At 35.5% G+C, this 19299-nt stretch overlaps 1 protein-coding gene across 2 annotated transcripts in view; it reads right to left on the reverse strand.

Moving 5' to 3' along the window:
• LOC150079006 (cytokine receptor-like) overlaps positions 1-19299 on the reverse strand; it is a 453754-nt gene that overhangs the window by 194651 nt on the left and 239804 nt on the right. For both annotated transcript variants that reach the window (XM_090383341.1, XM_090383340.1), the window contains exon 6: positions 7333-7496. In XM_090383341.1, the coding sequence (XP_090239467.1) occupies positions 7333-7496 (164 nt within the window). The remainder of the gene's footprint in view (positions 1-7332; positions 7497-19299) is intronic.

Genomic DNA, 19299 nt, shown 5'->3' on the forward strand with positions numbered 1-19299 from the left:
TCACGGAATACTTTTCACTCAACATATTCACGGAACACTTATGAAACACAAGTTTAGCGGGAGCCAAAGAACTGTTTGCTGACATTTTATTACACACGATGCACTGTGCATCAGGAGATTATTTTCAACATGTGTAAAGCCAAAATTCAAATAACTGTCATTATACTTTCGTTTTGGTCTTTTATTGGGTGGTTCTTATTTTTTCACTTTGGATGTTTTGGGAACAAAAGGCTATGATTGTTCATCCTCACTTTGAAGAGTGACAATATTGTGTTCGTTTTCAGCGACCACAGTTGCACTACTAGAAGTACTTTGCTTTTGTTTTAAAGTTCATTTTTTCAACCAAAAATCCATGGTCACATATTTTAATAATAATATTTCGAAATACTAATAATTATCAAAAAAAAATTATACAAGGAATTGAGTTTAGTTATGATATCGGTTCGCTTCCTCCTCTCCTTCAACCCCTGTACTCCAGGCTAAATCGCATACGAATTGCATATTACATCACTACATTGCTATTTTTCGTAGATGTCATTACTACTATGCATACTTCTCTATGCAAAAGCCCGCCAAAATAAAGTGTTCCGCAGTCTATTTGATTATTAGTCTATGCCAGTATATTAATAACCAAAAAAAGGTTAAAAATTATGATGATATAAAGTGGTGTATGCTAGAAATTTGCAAAATTGAAAAATTATGTAATTTATTTAATTTCATTTAAAAATTTTAATTAATTTATTTTTTTTAAATTATTAATTACGATCTTTCACGGAACACTTGTTCACATCTCACGGAACACAGTTTGGGAAACACGCTGAGTTAAAAAATGAAACATCAAAGAAAACGGAGGGGGGGGGGGGGGGGGGAGGCTAAATTAAAAGAAAGTTTTGTGAAAGGAATATGTACCTAAAAATTTAATATCTTAAATAAAGCCTTTATGGCTTTATTAAAATTTTACATAAGTGTTCTTACACAAAATTCAGTTTTAATTTAGGTCCTCCCCATCCCCTGTGCTCTCCTTGATGTTTCTTTATTTAATTACAGGTTTTTGTTGCATTTGCTTTTTGCAGGTGGTTTATCCATTCTGCTGACATTTTAATTTTCATTAAGTTGCAAGCAACATATTGATAGTTATGCTATGCAGCTGCTGACCGGGCTAGCCAGGTGAGTAAAGTGCCTGGCTGGCAACCCAAAGGTCGCGGGTTCGAATCCCGCCTCAGGCTTGGATCAGAATAAAATGCAAAAACCTTGGGAGGTGCATTATGGCCACAGAAGCTGGTGCGCCGACTAACAAAAAAAAAAAAAAAAAAAAAGCTATGCAGCCACTGCTGTCTGTCATTTTCTTTGCTTTGGTCTTGTTATTTTTTACAATTTACTAGTTAATTATATATATATATTAATTTGATATGTTCTAGATATATTAAAAGGTTGATATTGTACAATTTGGTAGTGTAAAAACATCGGATTAGAAATGAGGTCACAAGCTGAGTAAGTTAAGGTGCAGTCTGAGAATGACCTATAAGTCAAAACAGCCCAAGTAACGTGCAAAGGCCAAAGCTGGCACTGTGGCAAAACCTAGAAGTACATTATATATACAATTTAAGGTGGGAGTAAAAAAAGGTGAAAGTAAAGCATAATGAGATAAAAAGTAGTAATAGTAGTAGCATAAAATGTAATGAACTAAAAAACATAAATTGAAATATAACAGGGCAAAATTATAAAATGTGTTAATTATGGGTTAGTAGATATATTGAAAGGGACTTTATCGAGGGCTAATGCTCTCAATATATTGGCCCATAATTAACGCAGCTATCTGTTTCTGTTGTCAACTGCCTGCATAACAAGGTCCAAATAAATGTAGGATAGTAAAATAATAATAATACCAAAGTATATAGGGTAATTTGTAAGTAGTATAATATAAGGGCTAAAAGCAGATAATATGCAATTTAGATTAACTATTATTTTAAAATTTATAAATAATTCTTCGCCTAACATGGATATATATATATATAAATTAATTTTGCTATAAAGCATATACTGAGCTGGGACTATATTGTCCATATTTTGTAAGAGTTATACTGATTTAACCCCTCTTTCTTTTGATCTCACTCAGTTTTATTTCTAAATTTGCTTATCCTCCACAGATATGGACAAGTATAGAAACGCAGTTCTTAATACATGATCAGGTGTAGTCCCCTGAAGAAGTACCTGATCATATCTTTGCTTTCATAGAGGTGACTACATTGGTCTCAGAGATATTTTTAAATTCTATACAGTTGGACGAACTGATGATGTTACCAAGCAAATTATAAATGGGAAGCATTCAAAAAAGTAATTTTGGAAGCTACCAGGCTTTTTGTTCCAACTAACAAATACTGTTCTAGGTTTAGGCCCAAATGGAAGTCACATGAAATAACGAGACTCATGGCAGAGAAGAAAAATGCATGGGATACATAAATTATTGGGCAACACTGAAGCCTATGGTAGATATAAGCTAGTCTGTAATCAAGTCACAACGGAGGTTAGGCAAGCAAAGGCAGGTTATGAGAAATCTTTGGCAAAGGATGCAAAGATTTCTGTATTTATATAAACTAAAAGGAAGGGGATAAATCAGTTTGGTCCACTTGATATCAATGGTTTCACTGTACAAGATGATTCTCAGATAGCTGCAAAACTAAATGAGTATTTTACACCTAAATTCACAAATGAGGAGTTATTCTAGAAGGCCAGATGTTTATCAAACTTTAACAGTGAGTTAAATGATTTTGTAATAACTGAGAGCAAAGTGGAGGAGAAATTGAAGTTAAACATAAGAAAGTCACCTGGGGTGGATGGGATCTATCCAGTTATATTAAAGGAGGTGACAGAGGAAGTAAACAAACCATTAGCCATAATTATGAGAGCATCCTTGGTTTCACTGTACAAGATGATTCTCAGATAGCTGCAAAACTAAATGAGTATTGGGAAAGCCCCCACCCACAGACTGGAGATGTGCAAATGTATCTCCAATTCACAAAGGGGATCAAAGGGTGACAAGTAATTACAGACCTGTTAGTTTGATTTCTGTTACAGGGAAAAATAATGGAATCACTGGTTAAAGAAGCATTGCAGGATCATCTAGCCAAGACTGCAGTAATAATTCAGATACAGCATGGGTTTGTTAAGGGAAAGTCTTGTCTGACCAATATGATGTGGTCACAAACTGATGTGGAACTGGATACAAAAAATAATTGTTTACGGTAGGTAGTAGTTACAGTATGTTGTGAGTCCAGAGAATTGAAATTTACCTCAAGGCTGCCTCTTGGAGAGCAACCTATCTGGAAAAATGTAGCATCTGCGACTACCTTCAGCAGTATACAGCTGAATATCGAATTCCACAAATTATTTTTAGCTACTGTATTAATTGCACATGCATATAATATATAGGGCAGTTATTCTTTTAGAGAATGTTAAGTACAAGTAGTGTTCATTTAACCATTTTTTTTTATTAAAACTAATCAATTAAAATTTAGTAGCATTTAAATAAAAATTACAAATGCAATTTAAAAGGACCTTAAAACTCAAATCCATTAGCATCATGCTTCTCGCCTGGGGGTACCTCGAGCAGTACCAAGGGGTACAGCAGGCATTGCATCCAAAATGGCAGATTTTCATGTGCTTAGTTTTGAGTGAAATATTTTATTGATTTTTCTATGTATTTATTTCTGATGCCCTACAATTTACCATGTTTTGTATTTTAAATCAAAACCAATATCTGTCCAGCCTATCATGGTGCCAAAATTAAGCCATGTGATTTCTCCATAAATCACTACTCAGTTCTGTATATTTTTGTTTAGTTTAGCCCTTAAAAGTTTTTTTTCTATCCTAAGTAACTTCTAGTCAATGAAAGGAAGTTATTGTTGTGTTTGGATTTTTCTGGTGCAAAGGCTACTTAGGCCATATTGCACCTATCATAATATTTAATACCAGTTTTATTGGCTTCTATGGAAGCAGTTAGAAATGGTTATAATGGTCATTTCAGAAAGAAGAAAAATTCTGTAAGGTTTGAATTTTCACCTGTGACAATTCCTGTACGTTTGAGAGAGAAGTGAATGAAATTAGATGAGAGTTGTTATACGAGGTGCATTTCAGGAGTATGTGTTTTATTGTGAGTGGGCCTGTGGCAGTGCGAACACTGTGGGGGAAAGGAAGTTATGTGCTGTTATTTACAAAAACTTACTTCGTAACTAATGTACCACACTTGATGAATGGTAACTGTATTCCCCTCCAGAGTTAGCTGTTTGTAATTAGTGTTCCACTGAAATACTCTTTTATTGCATCTACAGCAGAAGGGAGAAACTGGGTGTTTACAGTAATTATTCACTAATCAGTCCTGTTGTTTACAAAAATTACTAGGCAACTGAATACTGAATTTTCCCCTCAACCGGCAACTGAATTTTCCCCTCTTACAAATACAGATGTACAATAGATACGATTCCCAGAAATGCTTTGTGTTGTGAGTTTGTGCTGGAGTGATGTGGTTTTTCTGAGTAACTATTTTCAATTTTTTCTTCACACCGTCCAATCATGGACAAATTTTTAGTAAGAGGAACAAAGAGAAGGTTAGATTCTACGAAGAGAACAGAAAATCCTGAGAAAAGATGTGAATACAAGTCGAGAACACCTGAATATAACAGACCAAGTGACGAGTGAATGACCATTCACCAAATCCATCTACGAGCAAATCAGCTCCAGATAAGAACCAAAAAAAAATAATAAAAACACATTAAACAAAATGAATATTTGAAATATGGATTGTTATTGTGGTGATGAGCAGAATCAAATATCTGTGTTTAATATTTCAATAGTGAACAGAAACTCGGCAATAACTATATGAAACCCTCTCTGTTGATGAGACATTTGGAAAGAAATCATCGAGGCTTGAACAGTAAGTCCATTGCTTATTTCAAAGAGAAAAAGAAGTATTACATAAAAAAGACTTTGTTGGTGAAATCTATATTAGTGAGACAAAAACAAAATTATTAGAAGTCCACTGAAAGTGAGCTATCACATTGCTTGTCAAGGCCACACTATTAGTGAAAATTTGATAATGCCACGTGCTATTGCCCTGTGAAGGACAATATTCAGACCCAACGAATCAGCAAAAATAAAACAGGTGCTGCTCTCTAATGACACTGTAAAAAGAAGAATTTTACTTTGCTTAGCAGATCTTCTCAATGAACTCATTCGTAGACCAGTTGTTTTCACATTATTTTACCCTGCAACTCAATGAGGGTGCCGATGAGTAGTCTCAATGTGCTGTTAATATTTTTGTTCAATATCTTTAAAACGGTGAGCTGTCTGAAGACATTCTTATCTGTGATTATTTGAAAACCACTACAACAGGAGCTGATATTTTTGCAGGTGTTTTTTTTTTTTTTTTTTTTTTGGTGCTCATGAACTGAACTGGAAGAAGTGTATTGACATCTGTACTGACGGTGCCAAGGCTATGCAGGGTCCCGTTTCAGGTCTTATTATGAGAGTAAACGCATTAGCACACCCTTCCTGTTCAAATAGTCACTGTGTACTCCACAGAGAAAATTTAGCTGTGAAAAACATTCCTGCAAAACTGAAAGATATTTTTAAGACACTAATAGAAATCATTAATTATGATACAGTTGGGGAAGGATAGAAATCATCAATTATGAATGAAATCTAGTGGCTTAAATATACAAGGCTTTTCCAGCAGATTTGCAACAAAATGGGCAGCAACTACGACTGCTTACTTTTTTTACATGTTGGTTGAGTCAAGGTAAAGCACTGATGAGATTCTCTGAATTACACTCTGAAACTGTTGTTTCTTACTGGGCACCTCCGTAGCCAGGTGGGCAGGAGCAGCAGTGCGTAACACACGCTTCTTGATCAGACTGGGGTTCGAGCCCATCACCACCAAATACGGAGGATGCGGAAAGGTCAGGGAATGACCACTGCGTATCCCCTGAGTAATATAGCCTTAGTTGTTAATGCACCTAAAAAACCAAATAACATACATACATACAATGTTTCTTACTGATTGTAAAGCTGAAGCCTCAAGAAAAACAGCTTGAGATAAATTGCAGACTTCATGTCTAGCAATTGTAACTGACCTTAAGAACTAAAATTGTAGTCAACTTATATGATGGATTATAATATTATGATTAATTACTTAAGCTTGAATTAAAGACATTTGCTTAGTGTTAGAAAGGCATGAATTAAGGTCAATAAAGCTTAGTTAATTCAAAATCAGAATATTAGAAATGCAATGTATTTGAAGTCACTACTGTTCTACAACTAGATATGATAGAGAGCTTTATATGCATTTAGAACAGATAATTTGAAATACATTTACAATGAAATTTGAAGTCTGAATTTGGGCCCTTCAATATGTGAATAGGTTGTCTAACTTGAAAAGAAATCAATGGAACTATAATGAAAATTCCAGTGTCCATTACAAAGGATGCCTTTAAATTTTATATTTCTGATCACTTCCCAAAAATTGCATGCTAGATCTCTGCAAATTACCAAAATTATCAAGTTATAATATATGATAATGGAAAGAACTAACTACATATCTAAATATACACTATGCACTACAGAATTTTTAAATGAAAAATATATTTCATTATTTTAGAAAGAGTTATGTCTTCAAACAGGACTATGGGGCTGGGAAATTCCATACTGCAATAATTAAAGGCAAACATCAGCCAAGGAATTAAAAATTTACTATAAAAATAAAATATACAGAAATAAAATATAATGGAAACACTATCAGAAGACTAAAATATTACAATAAAATAAACTATGATAAAAACATTAAAAATATAGTTAAAAATACCGAAGCAATAAAAAATTACCTAAAATAAACTGGATTAAAAGCGATAAAACCTGAAGCTTTCGGAGACTGCTGTCTCCTTCTTCAACAGTACTGTTGAATACTGTTGAAGAAGGAGACAGCAGTCTCCGAAAGACTCAGGTTTTATCGCTTTTAATCAAGTTATATATTCAACAGTACTGTTGAATACTGTTGAAGAAGTAGACAGCAGTCTCCGAAAGCTTCAGGTTTTATCGCTTTTAATCCAGTTTATTTTAGATAATTTTTTATTGCTTTGGTATTTTTAACTATATTTTTAATGTTTTTATCGTAGTTTATTTTATCGTAATTTATTGTAATATTTTAGTCTTCCGATAGTGTTTCCATTATATTTTATTTCTGTATATTTTATTTTTATAATAAATTTTTAATTCCTTGGCTGGTGTTTGTCTTTAATTATTGCAGTAGAGTTATTATGGTTAGCAAAAAAGAAAGATTACCTTTTTTGGAATATCAGGCCAATCTTGTTCCTCATAATGTAACTGATAATATAAACCAATTGGAAATTCACCATATTCAAGTCCCTTCGGTGCACGCCAAGACAAACGAATGCTTTTCATTGTAACCTCAAAATGTTTCATTTCCTGTGGGCGATTTGGTAACACTGACAAAAGAGTAATGTTATTTACATTAATTAGAAGTTGTGGAAAACATGAGCATTAATTTGCATTTACTATTTACACATTATATGATAGGGAGAGGTTGAAATATTTGTGGCCTGAGTATGAAAGGGTAGTGGTACGTCGGAAAATAATATTTTTACCAAGTCTGAAAAGAGGCACCTCAGTAAAACGCACTTTATATCCATGCCACAAACCACACGTGAAGGTCATGCTGCCAATGAGGGGACAATGATATCAGAATGTTTATCAGATATTATCAGAATTAATGTTATCAGCCATGGGCCAATAACATCAATAGCTATAGGCTAGGGATTTTCTCTGTAAAACCCCTAGCCTATGACTATGACTTTTGCATATAGTTTTTGAAATAAAGCTCTTATTTATATAGAATTCATCCTGCAATGTCCGTATTAGTGCAGCCTACACAAAAAGGCCTCCGTAGCCGAGTGGTCAGGAGCGGGAGTGCAGTAGCACACGCTCTTTGAGTATACCGGGGTTCAAGCCCCTGACTGCTGAATATAGTCGATCTGCCAACCCGCACTGGACCAGCGTGGCAGATTATGGTCCATTTCCCTCAGCATGAATTGTTGAGGAGGCTTCCATCCTGCAGTGGGTTGATAATGGCTGCACTTTACCTTTTTTTTTACCACGAAGTAGCAGAATGGTCACAAAACAAAACGTGACATAAACAAACCAGAAAATGGCAAACTGGTTAGCTTCTTCACCATGACAATGTGTCACATCACATGTAACTTGCTATCTACAATTTTTCACTGACAAATTCATTCCCGTTGTGCTGCACACACCTTATTTCTTGATCTAGCATTATGCAAGACATGAAAGAAAATAATCTGAGTCAATTCAGGATATCTATCTGAACACGACAGACTGTCTAAAAGTATTTACAAAGCTTTCAAAATTGTTTTTTTTTTTCAGTGGCAAACAAAATGGAACAAGTGTATAGTCGCAGGAGATAATATTGAAGAAACTAACAATTTTCGCTGAATAAATCAAATTTTTACAATATTCATCAACCATTTTGATCAAATTTTGTATTCATCCACCTTAAGGAAGTCATGCTGCCCATTTTCTTCAGCATATCAATTAATCAAACAAGGAAAGCTTCTTACCAACAAGTGCTCGAAGGGCTACATTAACGAAATTTCTAAATTAATGAAAGAGCAAGCTGCTTTTGATTTGATGGGTTTTTTTTTTTTTTTAAAATGAAAGTTTACCAAGATAGGATATAGCTTGAAATCACATGCATCTGCATGACCAGACAATTCAAAGGAAGATCATGTTCTATTATAAATGATGCAAATAAGCATTCACCATATACACTGAACGAATCACTGAATTATGACCACCTACCTAATACTGTATTGGGCCACCATTCATTCACATGGATAACAGCTGCTATTCACCCAGGCACTGACTTCACTAGATGTCTAAAGATGTCCATAGGGATCTCAGCCATGCTGCCTGCAAGACTTTGCACAGTATCAGAATAAATGACAGCTGCATGTCCATATGCCTCACTTTCCATTAAAAAAATCATTCCACAGGTGTTCAAATTGGATTGAGGTCAGGCGAATCAGAAGTCTGATCAAGATGAGTGATATGTTCACTTTATCTGAAATCACTTGTGCAAAAACACAGGCCCAATAACATGGCACATTTTCTTGGAAGATCTCATTTTTGTCTGGGAAAAAATGCAACATGACAGGATGTATGTGTTCTCCTAAGAGCTGCTGGTAGACCCACCTGTGAAACATTAGTCCATATGCAACCAAGGGTTCTAGTTCTTGTTAACAAAACATGGCCCATTAATATTAAGAAACCACCACCTGCCTGATAGTGGGCACCGTATAAGATGGGTCCATAGCATTTTCATATTAGAAAGTGGAAAAAGTGAATACTGTACAATATACTCAATACTGTAGATTCTACTACTATATTTCCAAGAGGAAAAATATGCTAAAAATTGGTTTTATGTTCGCTTCGATATATTCAGTATTCAGTTGCAGAGTAAGTTTTGTAAACAGGACTCTTCAGAGATTAATAACTGTAGACACCCAGTTTCTCCGCTCGGCTAGAGATGCAGTAAAAGATTATATCAGTGGAATGCTAATTACAAACAGCTACCTCTGGAGGGGAATAGCTAGCTACCGTTCAAGTGTTATATTAGGTACAAAGTAAATTTTTGTAAACAACAGCACGTGATATCCCTTGGCTGACTAGATGTTACGCTTATGATAGCAAAAACTTCTAAGTGCTAAACTAAACAAAAATATACATGAACTGAGAAGCGATTTATGGAGAAATCACAATTTCACTTCAACTCTATGATAGGCTTTGATTTTAGTTTTCTCAAAACATCAGAAATAAATACAAGACAAAATTAGTAAATCAGTAGAACTGAAGAAATGACCACAAAAAGAAAAAAATTATACAGTGAAAGAAAAGTTAGATTATCAAAAGAGTTAAAGAGTGGCAAAACAAAATACAGTATATTTTGCAAGTGTAGAATTAACTGCATTTTGTTTTGCCATTCTTTAATTCTTGATTTGCAAAAGCAATTTGCAGTTGGACAAAAGAGGAAGAAGAAGGCCCCAAAGGGCAGAAAAAAATTCTGTACCAGGTACACCATGTGTCCTGCCACTAGCATATTTAACATATTTTACATTTAAAAGAAATCGGCTGGTGTTAAAAACATTTTAATTTTCAGATATTAATAAAATTCATGGATAATAATATTACAATATTTTTATTTTATTTATAATAATTGCATATCGGTTACTGAAAGTATTGGTCTGTGATGACTAAAGTGGGGTATGTAATTTTTATATTGAAGATATTTTATTTCACAACTAAATACCCATCTATAGTTGTTCCATTACGGGTAGTATTTATCGAAAGATCTGATGACATGTCCAAGTTGAAGAATGTTTTTTAATAAATATGCAGTACTCTTTTCCAGCCTCAGAGTTTAATTGTAAAGAAAAAAAATTACATTCAATCTGAAAACACCAGGTGACTTGAAACTAGATGTTTAACACATTTCCCAGTTTCAGAAAGTTTTTTTGTATCTTAAAACCTTAATATTTCTGTTTCTAAATTCCTTAGCTTTCCAACGATATGCTATATGTCCACATTATCCCCTTTATTATGTGAGAAAATTTCCTTGATCACATGTTCATATTTTCCACTATCTTGAAATATACTGCAATTTTCAGAGGTTTGAAAGTTTTCCCTCTAGTATAGAGCTAAGATGAAGTTCTGAGCAAAATTTCATTAAATTTAGTCAAGTAGAAGATAAATTATTGTTGCCATTATACAAGTATAATTGCAGCAATACAAGTTACAATAATTTGCTTCTGGCGGAAGCTGAGATGACGTCACTTCCGTAATGCTTTTCACATGACAGTTTTTCATTACAATATTTTGGGAATAACACGAGTAAAAACGTTTTTATTGCCAAAACTAGACTTTGTGGAAACTGATGTGGACCAATGCTTATACAAGTAGTTCTATAGAAGCATAATGAAGGAGTACCAATAAGTGGGGTAATTTTTAAAGCAAAAACATTTAAATTTCAAAAAGCTAATTGGTAGAGATGATGACACATTTAAAGCTTCTGAAGGGTGGCTCTGGAGATGGAAGGCTCATCGTGGAATATCCAAAGTCTTGTAGGTAATTCTGCATTTGGTGACATTACAGCAGCAGAAGTGGTTCCTGTATTTCTGCATAATGTGATTCCAGATGAATTCACAGATGAACAGTTGTATAACCGTGACGAAACAGCACTGTGGCAATTTTTTTTAATATCCAGTGAGAAGTCGCTGGATATTAAAAAGCCACCCAACAAAGCAGGTACGAAAACTAACAAAGAAAGAATTACTGTGTTACTGTGCACAAACAAGGCTGAAACTCCTAAGCTAACACCATTGTGCATTGATAAAAGTCAGGATCTTCAGTGTTTTAAGCACAACATGAAATCTCTGTGATTTATAAAATAGCTCCAATGCTTGGATGACGAGTGATATTTTTGCTTCATGATTTGAAAGTGAGTGTACCATCAGCGAAAGATGCCACTTTCTTTCCAAAAACTCGAAGAAAGGCTCTAAGTTCTGTTAGATCTAACAGAGCTCTGTTAGATCACTGCCCAGCTCATCCTTCAATCGATGTTCTGAAATCAATGGATCAGAGCAATATTCAAACTATCAATGCCTTCTATATCATGGTTAGCTACTTGCTGGTGTAATGAACTCAGAAATTCAAGTCAAGTTGTAGAATTTCTAGAAACATTAACACTGAAAAATGTTGCATACAATACTGGAGTAGCACGGGAGAAAGTAAGCTCAACTGCAATTGAAAACCGCTACAAAAAATACTGGAAAAGACAAGATCACTAAGAATAAGCTTGAATTAGCAGAATTTTCAGAACAAGAAGCAAAGGCTGATTGTAACCTACTTGGTAGCAGTCTTGGAGCAAATGACCTGGCTGCTTGGATTGAGGTGAATGCTGAAGCTACAGTTGCACATTACCTGAGCAAAGAAGAAATCAGTTTCTGGGAACGGTGGGAAGACAATCAACAAACAGAAGGCCAATGAGTAGGTAGTGACTCAGAAGATGTGGATGACTCATGTTAAGGAAACGGCACCAGAAATTAACAAAGTGCTTGAAAACATTAAGGAGGTAATGGCATGGTTAGAACATGAGTGATGGTGAACATCTTCATTTATTGCATATGACCACTATTAAGAATTATGTACTGAAAGAATGCTATCAACCATGCTGGCAAACTAAATTACATGACTATTTCAGAATGGATGCATAAAATGTAAGTACATAATGCCATTGTGTATAAGCAGAATGTAAAGGGAATAATATAACTTTTAATAATTTTGTTTTTTAGTCAGTATATGCATAAAACATTAGTAAATAAAGTACTCATTTATTAAGTAAAGTGAATATATGTTAGAAAACTGAGGAAATAATGGTAAAATTTATTTGGCTATAATATGCTTTGCTTATAATGCAAGTATTCAAGTTATACTAACAAATCATCTGAAAAAAAATCTGGCATTTCTTTTGTTAAAGCACAAAAATTATGCATGTCATGAGAAGAAATTATTCCCAGTGTGCAATGTACTGTGCTTATTGGTTATCAAGCAAAAAAATAAATCATAATATTTCAGCACTTTAACAAGTTTGCTGCAGCCTACAATCACGCCCTTCACACACTGCATTGAACAATCATAGGCTTAATTCTGCTAATTGGGGAGGACAGACACTTTTAATTGGGGGGGGGGCTCGCTTCTCAATGCAGCTGAATTAGTCAGTCATGAATGTTTCCGGACAAAAATATCTCGGTTGCCATCCAGCAAATCAGAAAAATGTAGTTCTTAAAGTTAGATAATTTTTCATCTAGATAAATGGAAAATTCACTAATGCATAGATGGGTCAAAAAATATATATTTTTTTAACAATTTACAAAAAAAAAAGAACAACTGACTGAAAGTGCTCTAAAAGGAGATAAAAAAAGAACTCTAATTAGATAATCTAATATTCTTTGATTAAAATTCATAAACCTTAAGACTGTTTATCAGTTAACATGAAAATTACTGAAATTTTCAAATGTGAAATGTTTGCTACACTATCATTCATTTAACAGTTTTTGTTAACTTTCTTTGTATACTGAAATCTTCCACTTTACTATTACAACTAGATAGTTTTAAAGCCACTCTAAAATCTGTTTTTGGATCAGTTGAGCTGTATACATTTGCAGACCCTGTCCTGACTTCCATATTGACTAGGTGCCAGTTGCACCTTTCATGGTTATTTAATTTCTGTGCATAAAGCAGCACCAACTTGATGCTAATACACATAATATAAAACTAATTAATAGATTTAATTAATTACTGAAGTTAAACAATGATGATCACGTATCACAGTATTGAGAATGGGAGTTTATCCACAATTATTCATTCTATGTCAAAAAAGTCAGAGATTGTTTAAGACTCATGGAGTAAAATTTTTTGCAGAATGGTCTGTGCTTGTTAACAGGAGAGACATTGCTTCTACAGGGATGGGAGAAAAACTAAATAGAAAGGGTGCAAGAATATGTGCTGATGCTATCGAGTCAGTGTTAGGTGTGTCGGAAAACTACAAAATTGGAAGTGGGGGAGATTCACAGAATAACAGATTAACAGTAGAGACAGACAGAGGTGTAAGTTTCTTGCACTGCTTCCACTGGAATGAGCAGAAGCCTGGAAAGCAAGGTATTGGGAATTTCAAGGACTGCGGGGAGTCATCATGGAACAAGTAAATACATGGGTTGTGTTAGGATAACTAAGAATAAGAAGAGGTGCATGTATTCTTGCATGTACACCACTGATAGGAGTTTAGGAAATAAATTTGATGAATTTGAGGTGCTGGTCAAAGCATAAAAGGCAGATATTGTTGGGATATCAGTGACACGATGTCACACAGATATAAGAAATGAAGAATTGGAATTTGGGGATACAATGTGTACAGGAAGGATAGACAGGATAGGAAGGGAGGAGGGGTTGTGATGTTAGTTAACAAACATAAAATTTAGGGAAGTGCATACAGTTGACATGGTTGTTGTTATTTGGTTTTTAGGAGCATTAGCAACTAAGGCCATATTGCTCCGGGGATATGCGGTGGTCATTCCCTGACCTTTCCGCATCCTCCGTATTTGCTGGTCACGGGCTCGAACCCCGGTCTAATCAAGAAGCGTGTGCTACGCACTGCCGCTCCTGCCCACCTGGCTATGGAGGCGCCAGTTGACATGGGTGGACAGTGCAATGTTCAGTCAGTTTGGTGTGACATAACTACTGGGAAAAAGAAATTGAGAGTAGGAGTTGCTACAGGCCTAATGACTGATGAATAATGAACTGTACAGAGAAATGGAGTGAGCCAGTAAATCTGATTGTCTTATAACGTGGGATTTTAACTTCCTAGATATTGACTGGGACTTCTGGGTTGGTCATTCTCACACTAGCAAGGCTTTTCTGGATTTATTGGATGATTGGTTTCTACAACGGCATTTTTTAGAGGCAACCAGAGGGAGTAATACTCTGGATCTGATTATCAGTAGTGATTCTTCATGCATTAAGAATCTGCAGATAAAGGAACCACTAGGTGGCAGTGATCACAGTGTGCCGATGTGGGTTTTACTCAAAGATGTAACTACAGTCAGGGGTAAAGGGAAGGTTTTTTTGCTTTCATAAAGGTGACTGATGGTCTGAGGCAGTTTTTAAAGTCTATACAGTCAGACCAATGATGTTACCAACAGCAAATACTAAATGGGAAGCATTCAAGGAAATAATCTTGGAAGCTACTAGGGTTTTCACACCAATTAAGAAATACTGTTCATAGTTTAGGCCTAAATGGTTGTCAGATGAACTAATGAGACTAGTGGCAGAGAAGAAAAATAAATGGGACACAAATTATCAGGAGACACAGATGCATATGGTAGATATATGATAGTCTGACATCAAGTCACAAAGGAAGTCAGGCAAGCAAAGGCAGATTATGAGAAATCTTAGGCAAAGGATGCAAAGAAACACAGTAAACACTTTTTTACTTATGTAAGCTCTAGAAGGAAGGGATGAATCAGATTGGTCCACTTGTTATCGATGGTTCGATTTTTGAGGATTCGGCTCGGGTAGCCGACACACTGAACGAATATACTGCATCTACATTCACACATGACGAATTCTGTACGGAAGTGGAGGCAAGAAGCTTATCAAACTTTTACAGGGATTTAAATGATTTTACAATAACTGAGAGCAAAGCGGAGGAGAAATTGCTAAAATTAAACATCGTTAAGGAAAACATAAAGATAACTAGATCCTGGGGTGGATGGGATCTATCCAGTTATATTACAGGAGGCAGCAAAGGAAGCAAGCAAGCCCTTAGCCATGATTACGAGGGCATCCATGGACTCAGGGGAGGTCCCCATGAACTGGAGATGTGCAAATGTATCCCTAATTCACAAATTGGGATTGAACGGTGACATGAGTAATTACAGATGTTGGTTTAACTTCTGTTGTGGGGAAAATAATGGAGGCACTGGTTAAAGAAGCACTGTGGGATCATCTAGACAAGACTGTAATTATAGTTAAAACACAGCATGGGTTTGTTAAGGGGAAGTCTTCTCTGATCAATTTGGTTGGTACTATGATGTGCTACTATAAAGATTTTAAAAACAACATTTTGGAATTCAAAAGTACATCACTAAGGGTGTCAAGACAAATACTCAAGATTTCTAAGAGGTACAAGCTAAAGATTATAATGATTTATGCACCAACATCGAGCCATGATGATGAAGAGGTTGAAGAAATGTACACCGAAATTGAGAGTATTCTAGATGAGCAGAAAACCCACTACACTATTATTATGGGGGACTTCGATGCTAAGGTTGGAAAAAGACAAAACAGCGCAGAAAGGGGAACGATAGGAAATTTTGGAATTGGTGAAAGAAATGAAAGAGGCGAAAGACTTGTGGAATTTGCAGAATCTCAAGGACTGTCAGTAATGAACACTTTTTTCAAGAAAAGTGTGAACAGAAAGTGGACATGGAAGAGTCCAAATGGATTAACTACTAATGAAATCGACTTCATCCTCACTAACAGAAGATATATTGTGAATGATGTTACCGTCCTGAATAAAGTAAACGTTGGAAGTGATCACAGAATGGTAAGATGTACACTTGATATAGATGTAGGAAAGGAAAAGAAAAAACTGACTCGAGTAAATAATACAAAGGTCTTTGAGATAACAGAAGAGGAGAAAAAGCAGTATGTACTGGAACTTAAGAACAAGTTTGAGCTTCTGCAGACTGCTCAGGACCAAGATATCGACGAGGAATATTACAACTTTCTGAAAGTGATAAAGCCCAAAAAACCTATAGGGAAAAAGAAATCCAAAGAAGAAAAAATTAGTCAAGAAACACTTGTTACGATGAACCGAAGGCAAAAAATGAAGACCAAGATAAACACTGACAGGGAGAAAATTGAGTATACTGAGTTATGCAAAGCCATTAGAAAGAGACTCAGAGAGGACATAAGAAGATTTAACACAAGAAAAGTAGAACAAGCATTAAGGGAAAACAAAAGATTTAAATCAGCAGCCATGAGCAGTAATACAGAAAGACAAATGATACTGAAACTGAAGAATAGCAATGGTGTACTTATAAACAGCAGAGAAGGCATAATTCAAATAGCAGAACACTACTATAGAGAATTATACAAGGAGCAGGGGAATGATGCCAGCAGTGGGGAAGATGGATTGCAAAGTAGCAACACATGCGACATACCCGATATTCTTCCTGATGAGGTAGAACATGCATTGAAGAAAATGAAGAATCAGAAAGCTACGGGGGAAGATGAAGTCACTGTAGAGTTGTTAAAATTGGGAGGAAGAAACATAACACAAAAACTGGCAAGGCTCTTCACAAAGTGCATTAGAAAAGGTGTGATGCCTAAGCAGTGGAATAATGCAATCATAGTTTTGCTGCATAAGAAAGGAGATAAATCAGAAATTGTAAATTATAGACCAATTAGCTTGTTACCTCACATCTACAAGTTGTTCACAAGGGTATTTACTAACAGATTAGAAAGAATACTTGATGAGAATCAATCAACCGAAAGAGCAAGCTGGCTTTAGGACAGGATTCTCAACTATGGATCACCTTCACGTAATATCACAACTAATGGAGAAAGCAAATGAATATAAAACACCATTTTGTCTGGCATTTGTGGATTATGAAAAGGCATTTGACTCCATACAGCATAAGGCAATGTTTCGGGCACTGGAAAGACAAAGCATAGATACCCCATATATTATGATTTTGAAGAAAATATATGAGAGTGCTACCTCCTTTATTAGACTAGACAAAGACAGTAGGAAATTTAAAATCGAGAAAGGAGTTTGACAAGGAGACACAATATCTCTGAAGCTGTTTACTGCTGCCCTTGAAGAAGCTTTCAGAAGATTAGACTGGTCGCAGAAAGGAGACAACATGAATGGAGAGTACCTAAACCATTTACGATTTGCAGATGACATTGTGGTCATAAGCCACGATCCCAAAGAATTAGAGGAAAATCTTAATCAGTTATGCATAGTTAGTAAGGATTTTGGACTAAAGATGAATATGACTAAAACAAAAGTAATGATGAACAAGTATGCCACAGAAAGGGAAATAATGATTGAAGGAGCAGTAATTGAAAAGCTGGAGTCATATTCTTATCTGGGACAAGTTATTAGCTGTAATAATGATAAATGGCTGGAAGTCAAGAGAAGAATAAATTTTGGATGGATAGCATTCAGGAAATATAGTCACATACTGAAGAGCAATATCCCAGTTTGTCTGAAATGTAAAATAATGAACCAATGTATACTCAACACCATGACTTATGGAAGTGAAACTTGGGCACTGACAAAAAGAATGGAAGAGAAGCTGAGAACTACACAGCGAAGAATGGAACGAATTATATTGGGAATCAGACTGTTAGTTGTTGTTTGTTATTTGGTTTTTAGGAGCATTAGCAACTAAGGCCATATTGCTCCGGGATATGCAGTGGTCATTCCCTGACCTTTCCGCATCCTCCGTATTTGGTGGTGACGGGCTCAAACCCTGGTCTAATCAAGAAGCGTGTGCTACGCACTGCTGCTGCTCCTTCCCACCTGGCTACGGAGGCGCCTCAGACTGTTAGATAAGAAGAGAAACACATGGATTAGGGAGCAAACTCAAGTAAAGGACATTCTTATCAAAACTAAAGAACTAAAATGGTCTTGGGCAGGACACAGCTTGAAGACATGATGACAGATGGACTAAGAAAATAACAGAATGGTATCCAAGAGGAGCTAGAAGAAAACCTGGAAGCCAAAGGCGGAGATGGATAGATGAAATTCATGAGTTTGTGGGTAGTAAATGGATGGCCAGTGCTCAAAACAGAAGGAACTAGAAGGTTGCTGGAGAGGCCTTCATCCTGCAGTGGATTGAAAATGGCTGATGATGATGTGGTCACAAAGGAACTGGATGAAAAAAATAATTTTGACCTCATATAAAGTAAACCCCCCCCGCTATTCGCGGTATCTGTATTCGCGGTTTCGCGGTCGCTGATTTAATATAAAATGAAACCTAAAAAAATGTGAATTTTAAAGCGCCGTGAACATTTTCCGCCATAAAAAAAACATGGGCGTGGCTAAAATTATCTTTCCCGATCAAAACAGCGCTCAGTGGGTGGGGGAGAGGGGTGACAAAATCGCGAGCGTGGATGTTTCTCGCTAATCCTTGTTCAGTATGTGTTATGCGCTTGTCATGGAAGGTTTCGTCGTTTGCTTTTAATTTATATGCTTATAAATTCAATAAATTTATCAATTTATAAATTGATATGCTTACAAAAGTGATAAATCTACCATTTTGCAGTGTAAAACAGACTTTTTCTAGTGTGTTAATGGAAGAAAGTGACTTTATTGTGGACAAGTTCTTTCTAACCCGTAAAAAAATATGGCTACGAATAACAAGGGAAATGTGAAAATATCAAAGAAGGTGATGACATTAGCGAATAAAATTGAATTATTAGATAAAATTTTTAATGGTGAAAGTGTCTCCTCAGTGAAAAAACATTATAAAATCAATGAGTCAACGGTACGATCAATCAAGAAATCGGAAGAAAAATCCACCATAGTGTCCGTGAAAACGCGCTAATTGCTTCAAAAATTTGCTCTGTAACTCGTGAGGTTAA

Source organism: Mastigoproctus giganteus, chromosome 10 (assembly GCF_048544385.1).
Source record: "Mastigoproctus giganteus isolate SK-2022 chromosome 10, ASM4854438v1, whole genome shotgun sequence".
Lineage (NCBI taxonomy): Eukaryota > Metazoa > Arthropoda > Arachnida > Uropygi > Thelyphonidae > Mastigoproctus > Mastigoproctus giganteus.